This window comes from Rousettus aegyptiacus, unplaced genomic scaffold (assembly GCF_014176215.1).
Source record: "Rousettus aegyptiacus isolate mRouAeg1 unplaced genomic scaffold, mRouAeg1.p scaffold_m13_p_16, whole genome shotgun sequence".
Classification (NCBI taxonomy): domain Eukaryota; kingdom Metazoa; phylum Chordata; class Mammalia; order Chiroptera; family Pteropodidae; genus Rousettus; species Rousettus aegyptiacus.
In genome coordinates this window covers 27662687-27679191 of record NW_023416291.1, presented here as the reverse complement: position 1 = coordinate 27679191, position 16505 = coordinate 27662687, and the positions used below count along the sequence as shown (strand labels likewise).

Sequence of the window (16505 nt, the reverse complement as noted above, 5' to 3'; positions counted from 1 at the left end):
ATTATATCTGGAGTATTTTACCATGTCATAGAATATTATATGAAAAGATTAATTGGTGGGTTTATAATATTGCTACATATAGCTATGCTAAAATTCATCTAACCATTTCCTTTTTGTTAGATATATAGGCAACATCCAGTTTTTAGTTACAAATAATTATAAAATGTTATGGTTTGAATTGTGTCCCTCAAAAAACTATATATTGAAATCTTAAGCTTCAGTGCTTCAGAATGTAGCCCTATTAGGAAATAGGTCATTGTAGATGTAGTTAGTTACAAGGAGGTCATACTAGAGTAGGACGGCCCCTAATTCAGTATAACTGGTGTTCTTATAGGGAAAATTTGGACACATAGACATGTACATGGGGAAAATGCCTTATGAACATAAGGCTTAAAATTAGGGTGATGTATCTACAAGCCAAAGAATGCCAAAGATTGCCAGCAAACTACCAGAAACTAGGAGAGGGGCAGGAAACAGATTTCCCCTGAGTCTTCAGAGAGAACTAGCCCTATCTGGGCTTTTAGCCTCTGGAACTGAGAAGTAGCAGATTTGTGTTGTTTAAGCCACCCAGTTCATGTTACTTCATTACAGCAGCCTAAAGAAAACTAATAAAATAACATTTGTACATAATTTTATTTGTATTTTTGATTATATCATTAGTATAAATTCCAAAAAATAAAAATACCGCATTAAGGAATATTTTTAAATGATATACCCATTAAGGCCCTGTCAACATAACTGCAAAATGCAATCTGTGCCATATTAACAAGTAAACTATAGTATCTGGTTAATTTCATTTTTTAGTATTGGTGGGATTATATTACATTTCATTTTCTTTGTATCTTTAGTATATGGGAAAGCTATACTTTTAGTATATAAAAAAAGCATTAGATCTACTTTGCATTTGAAGACTTACTAAACTGTTATTGATTATAATCATTTTTCTGTTGATTCTTTTTCAATAGCTAGTCATTTCATCTGCAAATAATAATAACTGTTAAAATAAGAGTAAACACATGAGTGTTTCCTATGTGCTAAGCACTGTTCTAAGCACTTTGCATATATTAATTAATTTAATTCTCATAGCAATCCTTGAAGTAGGTACTGTTATGATTCCCAATCTACAGATAAGTATGTAAACAAGCCTGGATAAAGAAATTCGCTTAAGGTCACCTATGTGCTAAGTGGCAGAGCTGGAAAGGAGTCTAGGAATCAGGCTTCAAATTATTCTATCGTACTTATGCTCACTGCGCTTACCTTTCCCATAGTTATGTCATATTTTTATTTCTTGCCATTTGGCAATGAGTAGAATTTTTAGAACAACATTTTCAAATGGCTGTTAAACTGAATATTTATATCTTCTTGTCTCAAATATAAATGTTACTGTGGCTATTATTTCACCATTAAATGTAATGTTTGAGGTCATCTTCAATGTAATGAAAAATCCTGTTATTCTCTTGCTGAAATCTTCTACTAGACATAAAGTTCTCCATTTTTAAATAAGACTTCAATCTTTTCCTCGAGAAATTACTATATATTTCAAGAACTGACTGAGGCATGATAAAGAAATAACTAGTTAATAACAGCAAAATTTCGTTATTGGAAAAATCAATTGCATTGCATATTATAATGGAAAGAGTTTACATAAGATTACAAGATTAGAGTGTATATTTTTCTCTTACCATTGAATGAGAAAATTTCTTTTTCAAGTATTTCACACAGGAAGGAAGATACCGTCTTCCAAAAAGGTTTGCTAACACCACCACTAAGGTTTCCATCACATCTTTCGAAAACGTCTTTTGGCCTGTTTAAAATAAAGAATTTAATTTTTCAAAACTTTAGAGAACAAAATTCATCATTTTAGAAATATAGTGAGCCACTTCCTAAAACTTAAACTTAAAATTTCAGAGTCAGACACATTGAAAAATTCACTTTCCAGACGTTTGGTGAATTTTTAATAAATTCAATATGTTTATAACATGCTGACTAATTGACCCCCATACTGACACAGATTATTGGTAGCCCTAGGTCCATGCTTAGCTGCAGAAACCAATAAAAATAAAATAAAAAACAAGAACAGCTGTTTGTCCTTTAGTTCTGGAGTCGCCTTGGATTCTATCATGGTCCTCAAACCTTCCCTTCGCTGCCTGGTTCCATTCAGTGTTTCCTACCTCTCCTCAAAACCTACTAAGGAATGAAGGCCTTATGCCATTTTCCAAATTCCCGAAGCCAAAGGTTAACCCGCACCCACTCATTCGCTCTTAAACAAATGTTACAGTCCAACTACTACTCACATGTTGGCTCCTGATAGTTCTCTCCCTGGAATATGTATGTTCTACATTTCCATGTGCCCAAATCTTTGTAGTATTTTAGGGACTAAATCTCAAGGGAAAACCTGTGTCTGATCCCTGCATTTTAATCAGCCACAGTATTTAACAGAGTGCCATGTCCACACTGATAGCCACTTAATAACTGATCAGTACAAGAATGAGTAAACAACACACATTCACGTGAGAACTTGGAAGCTTTAATAGTGTGAAGCTACATGGCCTTGCACTGTGAGAGAAATGCAGAGCACTGAGAGCTAGGCTCCCGACTTCAAATAAACAAACAGAAAACCTCAATTTGATTTTTCTACAGACAGCATTATGGCAAATTCACTTCAGTTTGTATTTGACTTTGAACTTTACCTTCATATTTTACTGTGATATAGCTAACAATTAGGACTTAGATGTGAGGATATCAGAGGCCTATTTTTCATACCAATGACCAGATGTAAAAAGGACAAATTAGCAATTCTATATATATATATTATTGCAATTTATTTCAATTGATATATATTAAAAATGCCTCATGATTTCTGAAGAATTGTATTTATTATTCTAAGGGTTTAGTCTTTAAAATTTAAAGTACATTAAATGGTCATTTGAAACATTTACATCACAAATATATCATGTCTATATTAACAATATTTTTATAAACATATTTAATGATACAAAATAAGAAAAATGTTCAAAATCAATTAAGAGAAAAAGTAGTTAGAAAATGTCAGACCACTCAAACTGAAAGCAGTCGTGGGGAATGTGAGGGTAAATTGTGTGCGTTTGTGCACACAATGTAAAAAGTGTTTAAGAAAGGAATATTTGCTTACCATCTATGTTGATTGGAATACACAACTTGTGAAATAAACATTTCTCCAGCAAGCTTACTAAAACAAAGTTTGCAGGTTCATGGTAGTGCAAATGGGACACAAGCCCAGAAAATCCAATGGGAATACCCTCTGAATTCAGGTACCCCTATAAATCAATTTTAACACGTTAGCCTCAGTCTCTAGATCTCAGAAATATCAAACAAATAAGTTGTTGATAAAGAAGGCTTTAGTACAGTGGGTTTAAATAGATGTACTAAAACTTTAATTTAGTGGAAATATATTTAAATCTTACCTCTGTGGCCAAAAATTGCAAAGAATATATAAAGTAAAACTTTAACATGCACTTGATCTTTGGTTGCTTGAAGGACATCAATGAATGTTGGAGAACAGATAATGCCTATACATGCATATATCAAAATATTAAGTTAGATTATAAGCAAATTTTGTAATGTGTCTTCCAAATGTAATATCCAAAGGACAAGTAACATTTCTATTGTAGAACATATATACTCATGTGCAACATATAATCTACAATATATTTTTTTTATTTTTAAATTAAGCATTGAATACTGCTTTATTATATTGTTATAATTATTATATTTATTAATTATATTTATTGTATTTATTTATTATTATATTTATTTAGGTATTCTATAATATTTTATATGACATATGTGTGTGTAATAGAAAATGGTAAGAAAAACTTAGCAAGATAAATAATTACAAGTTTATGCATGACACATAAGAAGTCAAAATGATGTATAAAAATGTAAAACCAATGATTATGTTTCAGTATCTTTTATATTTTCAATCATTAGTTACTTATTTGAAATTTGATTTTTAAAATGTTTTAGGCCAGACATAATTGCAAAAAAAAAAAAACTGTTTCTTTTCTAACACACCAGAGACCAGAGGTAATTAAAACAGGAAAATCATGGGCTTAATTTTCCATATGTTTCAAAGGCTGAAAGTTAAAAGTATGTTTTTGTGTTGAATAAGGGGGCTATAAAGGAGCATCAAATGTTACAGTGGGTTGATTTATAGTACATTATTATTTTATTCCCTTCGGCTTATGTAATTTATGCAACATTATAAAACTGAGCTTAAATGATTATATTTATTGTTATTTAAATAATAGGAAATGACGTACCTTTGCTTTAGCATCCTCTTTGTCATCTGCTTTGGCAACAAACAGCATGAGTCTGAGAACCAAGGATATGCTTAGAGGAAACTGACCCTTCAGCTTGGGCACGTTTGACTTCAAGAGTCTTTCTATCTTAGGTAATGGAATACCATAGAAAAACACATTTCCTATAAGATCTTCTCCACGTCTTCCTGCACGACCAGACATCTAAGGACAGGATCATAGAACAGTTTAAAATCATTTCAAATATTATCTCTCAAAATGGTTAATGTCTAACTTACCTACACTGTGTGGAACATTAAACTTTCAAAAATCCTGAGTTATTTGTTGCTTGGCATGTCAATTTTAGCAACATTTAAAATATTATTTTATTTTACAGATCTATCATTAAAATATGTTTGCTTTTCAGTAATGCTTATGTTTTAAGATCATAATTTTTAAAGTAAGAGCAATTTTTGTCTTATCTTACAATGTCTTTTCAGAAACTAGTTTGAACTGAAAACATTGTAGACACAAATTATAATTGTAGAAACTTGGCACATTTGGGTGCTCTTGAAGATACGGTTACCATTTCTTCACATTATTTTTAAGTTCAATATTTACCAAGCCAGGAATAGTCTTAAGAAATTTAATCTATTTAATAGTCGATCAATAAGTGCTCAAAACATCTTAAAACATAATCATATTCATACAATCTCCTGCATCTAGAACCCATTTTAAAATAGATGTTTCCAATCCCTATGAATATAAATGTAATACAAGACAGTGATATAAATACCTGTCGAAAGTTCAAGGCATCTAGAAAAACAGAATCTTCCATAAAAACAACAGATTTACATGGCATATTAATTCCCAAAGCAAGGGAGGAGGTAGCTGTTACCACCTATAGGTGAAGGGTAAAAAATAAAATAAAATAAAAACAAATTTAACTTAGACTATATAAATGTGTGCATAGTCTCTAAATATTGACTAGATTAGACACCCTGAAATCATTTTTATTGAGTGAAACTCCAGTTAAAAGCCAATATCAGCAAAAATACAAACTCTACTACATTTTTTGAAATAAATAACTTTCATAGAGATTTCAATTCACTTTAATGTTTTTTTAATATTACAATTATATAGTATTTTAAGATTGTGAAATGATATGAAATCACAGCCATTCAGTAAGCTTTTAATCTTTTTTTTTGCATAAATAAAAACCATAGGTTGTAAAAGGAGTATTATTTTTAAATAAAAACATTTCTAAGGAAGGAAAACAGTAGGGAACAAACGCAGAGGGAGAGCAGGAACCAGGTCATACTAAGCATTAAAAAACCACTCTAAGTAGTTTAGATTTTAAGAGAAAGGGGAGTAACATGATATAACTAATATCTATAAAATTGCTTTAGTTGGTCTTCCAACTAATTTTAGGAAGTGATGAATGAAAGCTAAATGACCAGACAGGGGCTTTTCGGTTACTCTGGAGAAGACGGTGTTATTGAGTAGGAAATAATATTCTTAATTGAGATAAGATATATGAAGAAAGCATATTTCCTGGGATTTTTCTTTCCTACCTCAATTTTAAAATACTATTTTGACTCATATTTCTTAGAAAAAACAGAGGCTATCAGCCATAAATTGTCCTATCTCTATCTTTTCCCCAAATCACTTGAGGTTACTCATACACTTTCATGTTTCTCTCTAAGCTTTTATCTCTTAAAACAGACACAATAATGCATTTACATTTTTCTCTAAGTTCTAGTTTAACTCCATCGCATAAATTTGGCTATATAGTACTTTACTTACCTAACAATTCCATATATTTTTATTTCCATTATGATGTCTTTTTTATATGTTTTGACCTAGTAATTATGTAAAAATGTTAAATTAGTATACCTGCCTAATGGTGGGACCATCTACACCTCTACTAATGATTTTATCTTGAAACATATTTTGTTTGATAGAAACATAGCCATATCAGCTTTCTTTCGGTTATTATTAACATCTTTCCCTTTCAATCCTTTCCTTCTTTTTACATTTTGTGTCCCATATCATCAAAAACATCTTAGATATGGTATTAATTAAGTTCAAAAATGTTTTTAAAAACCTTTAATTAGAGTCATTAAGTTCAAATACATCCAGTTTATTTAATGTAATTATTATATTTGATGATCTGGATATCATTTTATACTTTCTATACAGTTTTTACTTGTGCTTTCTATTAGAGACAGTGTTCTAAATCTTCTCATCTGCTTTCTTGGTTACTTTTTGATACATTCAAATATTTTACGGGCCTTTTATTTTTTCACCATAGCTTGGATGTTGCATGTTCATATTCTGTTCTTTCAGGGGGCACTAACAAATTTACAATCTATACTTATAAAAGCCCAAAACTGATGAATAATTTTATCCTCCATTTAGACATTACCTCAAACAATCTCTACTTCTAAAATATACACTATTGTAAAAATATTTTTTCTTTTTTATTCCTATGTGTTATTTTTATTCAGATAATAAAAGATTTAAGCGAACCACATTTGCCATTTTCTAGGGCCACTCTTTTATATATTTTTGACCATCTTTTATTTTCCTGAATTACTCTCTTTCTGCCTAATTTAGAATTTTCTATTATGTGATGAGGTGAGATGGCGAACACTTTTAGTTTTTATTTGTCTAAAATCTCCACTATGCCTTCATTCTGGAAAAATAATAATCTAAGGGGAAAGTTATTTTCTTTAGGTTTTAGAAGGCAAAATTTCACTTATCTCTGGCTTCCATTTTTGCTTTTGGGAAGTCAGATGTCAACTGTTATAGTAATCTATTTTCTCAGAATGTTTTTAATGTGCTTTATTGTTAACATTGCTTACTAAACATTTAGTACATACTAAAACATATAAAGTAAAAACTGGCATAACTACAAAGAAAAACAGAAAATTTTAAATTAAGAATGAGAGGTTTTAACACTTTCTATTCTTAATAATTCTGCTCTCAATAACTGATAGAGGATAAAAAAAATTACCAATAACACAGATTTAAATTAAGTAGCCTCACAGAACACTGAAGCCAGCATCTACAGAACACATATTTTATTGCATACACAGAAAATATTTCTAAACAAACTCTATTTTTATAACCCTTTTAGATTTATAGTAATTTGCAAAGATAGTAGAGTTCTTATATTCTGCACTTAGTTTCCCCTATTATTAACATCTTAAATTTGTAGCATATATTATATACAATTAATTTAAAAACATTGGCACATTATTATTAACTAGCAGTCGTACTTTTTCCAGATTTCCTTAGTTTTCACCTGATGTCCTTTTTCTGGATCCACCTAGAATATCACATTACATTTGGTAGACATACCTTCTTTGACTTTTCTTGGTTGTAATAGTTCCTCAGGCTTGTCTAAAAGAAATTGAGACTCTTTGGAGATATGACTCATTCTAAGGCTAGGCTAAGAATTATATACGATAAGAGAGCATCTTACTTTGCCAGAAAGTAACAAACGCTGAATAACAACAACAACACTCACAATGATGGAAGCATGCAAATGGATGTAGGAAGCAAGTGAAAGAGTTCCAAATGGCCAAAAGTGGAATAATGTGACCAAGAAAATAAGTAGCATTGAATTATAGTCCAAAGCATAAAATAATATCCATGTGTTCATACTGATATGAAATAAATAAATGTGGTAGTAGAGGCACAGTTCTTATACAGAATTCTAAATAATTTATGTAGCTACTTCAACTATAGGGATGTAAAGTATTACTCAACTACCTACTCCTTAAGTGTGGGCTATACATAGTGACTTCCTTCTAAGGAGGGCAGTAGGGAAAATGGGAATAATAGTTAAATTTATAGTGGAGTAGTCTAACAAATATGATCTCAGCCAGGTGCTAAAGTTAACACTAATAGACTATATCTATAGTCTACAATTCTGATATATGATGAGAATAACATGTTATCTCTGTGGTCTTCCTTCAAGAAACACATAGTGACCATCTAATCATGAGAACAACATCAAAGAAATCCCAATTGTGTGATATTCTACAAATTATCCTCCTATTAAGAGCCTCAAAAACATGGCAAACCTGAGAAACTGTCACAGCCAAGAAAGCCTAAAGAGATCTAACAACAACAAAAATGTAATGTTGTATCTTTGGAACAGAAAAGGGACATTAGGGGAATAACTGAGGAAATCTGAATTAAAAAATGGACTTTAATTAATAAAAATTTATCAATATTATGTTAGGTAATTATAACAAAAATATCATACTAACAAAAGATGTTAAATCATATGGCAAATTAGATGCATGGTATATAAGATACTCTCTGCACTATATTCACAACTCCAGTTTCTAACCATAATAATCAAAATTTATCAAGGTGAAGTAGGCAAATAGAGTCCTTCTGGAAAAAAAAAATTAGCAATATATTTCTAGAGTCTGAAATTATTTTTGCTCTTTGAAACACTTAGAATCAATTGATCCATCAATAATCAGAAACGATGGTATATGTTCATTAAAAAAAATTTCAACATTAACATAATGTTTAAATAAACCATATATACATATATTATGATAAACTCATAAAATGTTTATTACGTAATGTTAATTAATGCAGACTTAATTATATGCTATTAGGCAGAGTAGATATGATCCTAAATTTCAAGTGCATTATATATTAACTCTGCAAAAATGTATTTAAAAGAACAGAATACAAAATGCTAAAAAGTTAGCAGACTATCCCTTCAAGGGGTGAGATTATGAGGGAGTAGATAGAATGACTTCCCTATAAGCTATCAGGGTACATTTCTTCCTCCTACTTAGTCCAAAGGAATGAAGGTGCTACTTTTAGTAAAATTATCCTCACAGTTCACCAACCTTGACATGCTTCTGTCTGAAAAGCATCTCTACGACTTGTCTTTGTTTATATTCCATTGAGCCGTGATGATATCCAATGCCCCGTTTTAACAGACATTGCAGTTTGTAGCCTTGTCTTGTTCCTCTCAATCTGCGTAAGATCTTTGCTAAAGTCTGAAATACCCAAACAGTTTGTAGTATCAAATTAAAGCATTTATCCTTCAACTTAACAGTGAAGTTATGTGTTAAAAGATTGTTTAGAAATCAACACAGAGTTGGACACAATTCTACAAAGAGTAGTTCTGTTTTAGGTCAGAACCCATAGCCTATTTAATCTATAAAATGCCTAATATGTGCTATTTAAGTAGAATATTTTCATCATATCGGACATCTGAAGCTTGATATCTGATCCTGGCAAATGAAACCCAATCTTACATGTGATGATCCTTTCTTCATTCATTTCTTCATCAGGAACATGCACCTCATTTTCTTCCCCACACCCACTGAGTGGTTGAGGCCTAATCTTGCTTCCAAAGTATTTAATCACTGGTTATAGCTCTAACGGACTGAACTAAGGTTCCAGTTCAGCCTGGAAACACTGAAGGGGAGGGACAGGAGGGGAATGAGGGACCAGAGTGCTCTGAGGCTGGTACCATCCCTGCCTAAATTCTCAGCTTAGTCTGATTTCCTGCCACCTTCATTTTGTTCTAGGTTTGCTGTTATCCAAATCTAACTTAGTTTTTTTTTTTTTTCATTATCACCTCCAGTGATGTCTGACCAGTGCTGATTGTTCTCTCTCTCACTCTCCTCTCTGTATCTTCCTGTTTATCTTTTCCGTGTGTTTTCTTTGTGTCTGTCACTTTCTAGTCTCTCTCATTTTCTCTCTTTCATTCTCTCTCTCTCTCTCTCTCTCTCTCTCTCTCTCTCTCTTTTCCCCCCTCCCCCTGCCCTCTCTCCCTCCCTCTCCCCAATCCTTTCCCTCCCCTTGTCTCTTTTTTCTCTCTTAGAAACTTCCTGTGTCTTTTTCTGTACATTTCTTGGTCTATCTTTGTCAGTTATTATTATTGTTTCTTTCGTTCTTCTCTTTCTCTCTCTTTTCTCTCTCTCTCTCTCATTCTGCCTCTCTTTCTTCCCCTCTCCCATAACTTAAAGGAAGAAAAAAAAGCATAAACAAGTAATAACCACAGTTCTCTGACTAATACTGAATGGTTAGGTCAACCAACAAAATTTAATAAGCACCCTTTGTTTAGGATGTCTGTCCATGTTCTAGAATTAAGTTTTTGAATGAGCAGTGGCATAAGGGAGAAGTATAAGACAATCATAATGCCACAGTTTCTTGTCTGAAGAACTAGGTACAAAGTAGATAAAGAACAGAGGGGGAAGAATTTTCAGAAGGCAAATATGAATTTGAGCTTACTTTAGCAAGTCGTTGCTTAAGCCTGTAGCTCAGAAAAAGATTTTATATTTAATTTATATATTACTGTCCATATAAAGAAATAGTTATAATTCACTTCGATTAATAGGCAATTTCATAGAAGTATGTATTATATACCTTGACATAGGTCTTGAAGCTGTTTTCAAAAGCTATATAAAATCACACAAATCTTAATTTCTCCAGCCTTCAATTTTAGTCTTTCATCTACTGTTTCAAGATTAATTTACATGAAATGCATTGTATGTTTTATAAATTCTATATTACAGTACTGACATTACACACACTTTTATGTGCCAAATTGTGTACCTCCAAAAATTCTTAACCCCCAGTACCTCAAGGTGTGACTATATTTGGAAATATGGTCTTTATAAAGTAATTCAGTTAAAACGAGGTCATTAGGGTAGACCCTAATCCAATATGACTAATATCCTTAGAAGAAGAGGAAATTGGACACAGACATACAAAGGGAAGATGATATGAAGATACGAAAGGAAGATGGCCCTCCACAGGCCAAGAAAAAAGACCCGGAACAGATCCTTCTCTCACAGCCCTCAGAAGAAATCAACCCTGACAACACCTTTATCTCAGACTTCTACTCTCCAGAACTGGGAGAAAATAAATTTCTGTTGTTTAAGCCACTCATTCTGTGGTACTTTGTTACAGCAGCCCTAGAAAGCCAATATACATCCCTGAATGTATCCCTGTTTCTTTTCTCTTACCTGATTATCCACAGCCGTAGAATCAGTATAAGTACAGTCTGGAGAAAATTCATTATACTTCTTAAGGTTTTTTCTTATTTCTTTTATTTCAGCTCCCAATAAAATGATTCTTTGAATTCTAGCACTTGAATCTGATTTTAAAAAACTCAATATAAAATATTAGGAAAATCGGTAAATATGTTGATTATAGCATGCTCCTCTATTTTTTTAATTTGGAGGTAATGTATATAAATGCCAGGTAAAAAGAATGCTAGATACTTCAAACCCAAAACACAATGCCCCTATTAAAGAATATTCTTTAGACCTTAATTGCCTCAATTGTTTATCAGCTTACTATTTAAGTATATTTAAATATATGGATTAACATGTATTTAACAAAAAATATCAAAATTTTCTGCATCTCTCCTATCTTCCATGCCAATAAAATCTTCGTTTTCTATATTCAGTGGTATTATATTTTTGACATTAAATTTAATGGAAAAATTCACTTTTCCTAATAATTGCAAACTCAAATTCTTTACAGTTAAAAAAGTATAGAAAAATTTTATCAGCCAGACTCATCTTTTTAACATATGTTGTAATTGAATTTTCTGTAAGTGACAAAATTAGCCTTGACATATGTCGGAATATTTCTCAATAAGTCACTACTTGGGTGGAATGACATATTGAGAAAGGATGACCAGCCTACTGGGCCCTTAAAATGAGCCTGTATTAGCTATCCTACATTTAGTTTCACTCTTTTAAGACCCAAAACTATTCTATATGACCACCCCCATCTCATAAATATAACTGCAACAGAAGAGAAAAAATTATGGTTATTATTTTTCTCAAGAGTAGATAAGGTCAAATGCTAGGAAAGACTCCTGAGTGAGGGTGAGACTTGTATAACCATTGTTCGAAAAAATTATATAACAAAATTCATATATCATGTTTCCCAGGTTAATTTATACATTAGAATGAAATAAAAATAGAGGCATTTCTTTAAATTTTGTATGCTTTAAGGTAATAAAGTCATGAAAATATTAAAATCATGTTTCTGGTGTTATATTAAAAGACAAATGTATCGTAAACTTGCTCTAACCAGCTGTTTGATATTTTAATGGCTTTTACAAGCGAGTATAAACATCATACAATCTATTTTAAGTAAATTTGCAAACTTGTAATTTCTAAAAAACAAATCTATAATTTGTACTTCTAAAAAAAAGGAAAAAAGCTAATATGATGAAGAAAATTATTATAAACTATTGTATAATTATTAAAATGCTAAAAAATTCTCTCCTGGATGCACCTCTCCCCACCCCGCCCTGCCAAAAGTGAAGTATAATTAACTTGATATATTATAAAAAGAGAAAAAAAATCACATCATCACATTATAAAAACAAGTTTGAATTATAAAAACAGCTTAGCACTCATACATTTCATTAAACATTTAAAATTCCACAACTCAAGCAAAAATACTCACGTAGAAATGTTTCTCTTTTGAGAACTTCTTGCTTTCTTCAGTTTCTTGATCAAATAATTTTTTTTTTTTTCAGAATTTGGATCATTGTGAGTATTTTGTTTATCTATCAGATTCATAAGAACTCTTGAAGCTGATATTTCCACCGAATGAATGTTGTATCTAAATTAAAAATACGAGAATTTTTAGTAATTTCATGTTCATAGCAATCATGTATGTCTCATATATATCTTATATACATCTCTTATGTATCATTCATATATATATATATATATATATCCTTGTCTAGGATATCTGCACTCAGACTCAGCCCCTTGGTAAAAATGTCTTTAACCCTAGGCCATTGTTTTCTCTTCCAATTAAATTCTAAAGCACTTAATGTATCTATTACACATTTATTGAAAACGTATATTATGTTATACCCTTGAGGGACAGACTATGTTTTATAGTTAATAATTTAATGTTTTACTCTCTTATGTTTCCAGAGGTGACAAATATCTCCTCATACTCACTATTAACATCTACAGAATGCCTTGAATACTAAAATGTTAAGTAACTTTATAAATTGACTGGCTAAACTGTTGAATCTAACTGTTTCAAAGGCATATATATAATTACTCTTCCAACAATGTCAATTCCTCAAGGACAGTCATGTCATAAATTATTTCTGCATCCCTGAGTCCTGGTCCAGCACCAAGGAGTGAAGTGAAATGACTGAATGGGAGCTCGTTTCATCCATAGAGATCTATTAAATATTTTCCAAAAGAAATGATTATTTTAAGTATAATGAAAACATTATTGTCATTATTTTATGCTACTACTAAGCCCCATCTAAACTTTTCTTGTACTGTTCTGAAAAGAAAAATAGAAACAGAAAACTAGCTGACTGAAGATCTTTCCTTTTCAGTAAGGAGATTAAATATAATCACTTTTACAAATAACAGAAAGAGGAAATATTTAGCGTGAAGTCATAGGTGTATATGGTAAGCCTGTGTGTAGTAGTGTACAGGCTCTCTTTTGGCAAATGCATAATATATTTTACCCTCTACCTTACTTTGATGATGTATCAGACTTTTCTAATAAGTGATAGGCCAGAGAATTTTGCTATACTAAACCATACAATTATATTTTGAAGTATAATTTATTAAGACGAGTGTTCCTTCCTCTCATCTTATACCCTCCCTGGTATTGTAAGCATGAATTCAACATAAATAGAGTTAACTTTCTTAAAACTTTAATATAAATCAGAGGTTATATATATTCTTCCTCAATTATTCTTTCAAAAGTCTTCAAATTCATACAGTATTAATTATAATGCTAAGTTAATGTTACTTACGAAAAAAATATTGCAGGCAGCTTATCCATTTCTTTAAGTTTTTCCACAAAACAAGGAAACATTTTTTGCCTTTTAGTTTCTGGACTGTCAAAATTTTGAGGCTTGAGGTACTCTAGTAACTGATTTACCTGGATAAAATTATCATAAGTAAAAGATAGGTCATAAAATATTTGTGATTATGAAGAAAAGATAATAAAATCAGCTGACATTTGAGACTGAAAATCAATTTGATAAAACTGAGTGCATTTTCATGGAGTCAATTGGGAATTATATCTAAATCATGTACTGAATACTTTTAAATAAAACAAAATCTGAGAAAACTTGAATGATATATTTCTATACTATTGTAATCATGTCTATGTAATATCATGGCATGGTGTTTATGGAAGGAACAGAGATTGTCACAAGATTAATGTTGGTTATTAGGGTGAATAGAGGGTATATAGTAAGTAGGACTTCAACATAAACAGAGTCAAAAATGCTCAAAAATTGGAGATTATGTATTCTTCCAAATTCGTCATCCAAATCAATATTAAGAGTGAAGGATTGAAGAAGCTTAAAACAACAGGTTCTGGGTTGTCCAGGGAAAACCAAGAAATGTAAACAAATAAAATCATTTAAAAGTAGAATTCAAGAGTTTAAGAACCCAGCCATGAGAGACACAACAAATCAACTATTAAACCAGAAAATCTACAAATGTTGGGGTAGAGCAGTGTGTAATTCAATATAAGGTCAAGGAGGAATAAGACACTAAAACTGTCCAGTATTCTAAACGATGTACCATGTGTGTCATATTTCCTTATCTTTTTTGTTTATGTTTAATTACTCAATTTATACATAATAGATAAATGTGTCATAAAAAATTTAACAAGCTCTGCTCCATCCTCTCATTTCTTCCATTCCATCAGTTGACTCACCCTGAAGTAGCACCTCTCAGAGTCAACTGCAATTACTCTAAGGTAGAGGTTAATACATTCAACCTTCCCTGGCCTGGGACTATGGTCTGTGAGATGATCCCACCACTCCCAACCCCAGGCCTCAGTATCTCTAGCTTCAGTAGAGAAAGCAAAACATTAAAGGAAATTGCTGTGGTCAAGTTCTCTCTGTCTTTAAATGAAAAGGGTTGCTTCTTTTATGATATTGTTGCTCATTATTTTGAGAGATAAAAATAGATGTGCTCTCATCAGTTGACAGTCTATCCTACAGGTAAAACAGGGCATACAGATAAGTAAGTATATGTGAAAAAAGCCAACAGAACTTCCTGAAAATGTTGGCAATACTTCAGAATATCTATATTCCCCTTCAGGAATGTGAGATAAATTCTCTTAAAACAAAACAGGGAAAGTAGTTTTGCTTCTACAATGGCCGAAGGAGTTCCTACTGAACTCTACTCTCCTGCAGGTAACAGCTGTCCCCTCTCAGAAAAACACAACGACAAAACGGTGACCTGAAGTCACTGAAAAGTGAACAAAAGTAGAAAGGTTTTGGAGAGTATATAGGGAAGGAGAACAGCAGGAGTGGAAATTAGTTTCTTGGCTTTTAGCCTGGGGAAATGTAGAAAAGATAAAATTTTGATAAACTCTCCCCCTATTCTATCCTGCAATCTTTTTGTCTGAAGAGTCAGAAAATTGAGCTCAGAATGATAGTCACTAAGAAGTGAGGGGAGAATCTCAGAAAGGAGAAAGCTAAACAATTCTTAAAATCCGTGAATAAACTAAGCCTAAATTTGTCTAACTATTGACCCATATGTGTACAAGGCAAACTTCATACAGCCCAACAAAGGATGACAAAATAAAGATTTAGCTGTCACTCAGAAGACAGGATTTGTAATTTGAATTTAAGTTAATTGCCTCTAAAAATAAAAATACTCTTCAGAGGACTATAACATAATACAGAAACCCCACAACATAACATTCACTGTCCAAAAATAACAGAAGGCAACTCTCCCAAATAACAATATATAAGGAACATTGAAATATGACCTCTTTGCAAGAGGAAAGAAAATTATCACAGATAAACACAAAAGATTACAAAAATGTTGAGATTAGATGATAAGAATTTGGAAGCAGAACAATAACTCCAGTACAAGAAGTTCTAAAAAATATAAATAAATAAATCCAGGGCCAAGAGAGCCAAAGGAGGAAGGGACATGGATAAGAAAATAAATTAGTAGAAAAAAATATAAAGGAAAGTGAAAAAAAAAATAAACCATGAGACATACAATAAAAGTTCTGCCTGAATATAATAAAACTAATAACACTAGACCTTCTAAAGATATAGCCTTCCATGAACTTCAGAAAAAAAATAAGAAACTGTTATGTATGTCAACATAGGAAAAAAGATTGTTACTGACTCTGAGACTAAAGGATGTCAATGAGGATTGGTTGATACCTGCTGAGAGGTACCTAAATTCA

At 31.6% G+C, this 16505-nt stretch overlaps 1 protein-coding gene across 6 annotated transcripts in view; it reads right to left on the bottom strand.

Moving 5' to 3' along the window:
* The window catches only part of LOC107512535 (probable ATP-dependent RNA helicase DDX60), a 74095-nt gene that overhangs the window by 11641 nt on the left and 45949 nt on the right, over nucleotides 1-16505 (bottom strand). For 5 of the 6 annotated variants that reach the window (XM_036233621.1, XM_036233620.1, XM_016148180.2 and 2 more), the window contains 9 exons: nucleotides 14092-14219; nucleotides 12759-12917; nucleotides 11297-11441; nucleotides 9164-9316; nucleotides 5074-5178; nucleotides 4302-4502; nucleotides 3444-3548; nucleotides 3152-3296; nucleotides 1683-1804 (listed from right to left, as the gene is read on the bottom strand). In XM_036233621.1, coding sequence (XP_036089514.1) covers nucleotides 1683-1804; nucleotides 3152-3296; nucleotides 3444-3548; nucleotides 4302-4502; nucleotides 5074-5178; nucleotides 9164-9316; nucleotides 11297-11441; nucleotides 12759-12917; nucleotides 14092-14219 — 1263 coding nt within the window. The remainder of the gene's footprint in view (nucleotides 1-1682; nucleotides 1805-3151; nucleotides 3297-3443; nucleotides 3549-4301; nucleotides 4503-5073; nucleotides 5179-9163; nucleotides 9317-11296; nucleotides 11442-12758; nucleotides 12918-14091; nucleotides 14220-16505) is intronic. The other variant, XR_004954895.1, reaches the window with a different exon arrangement.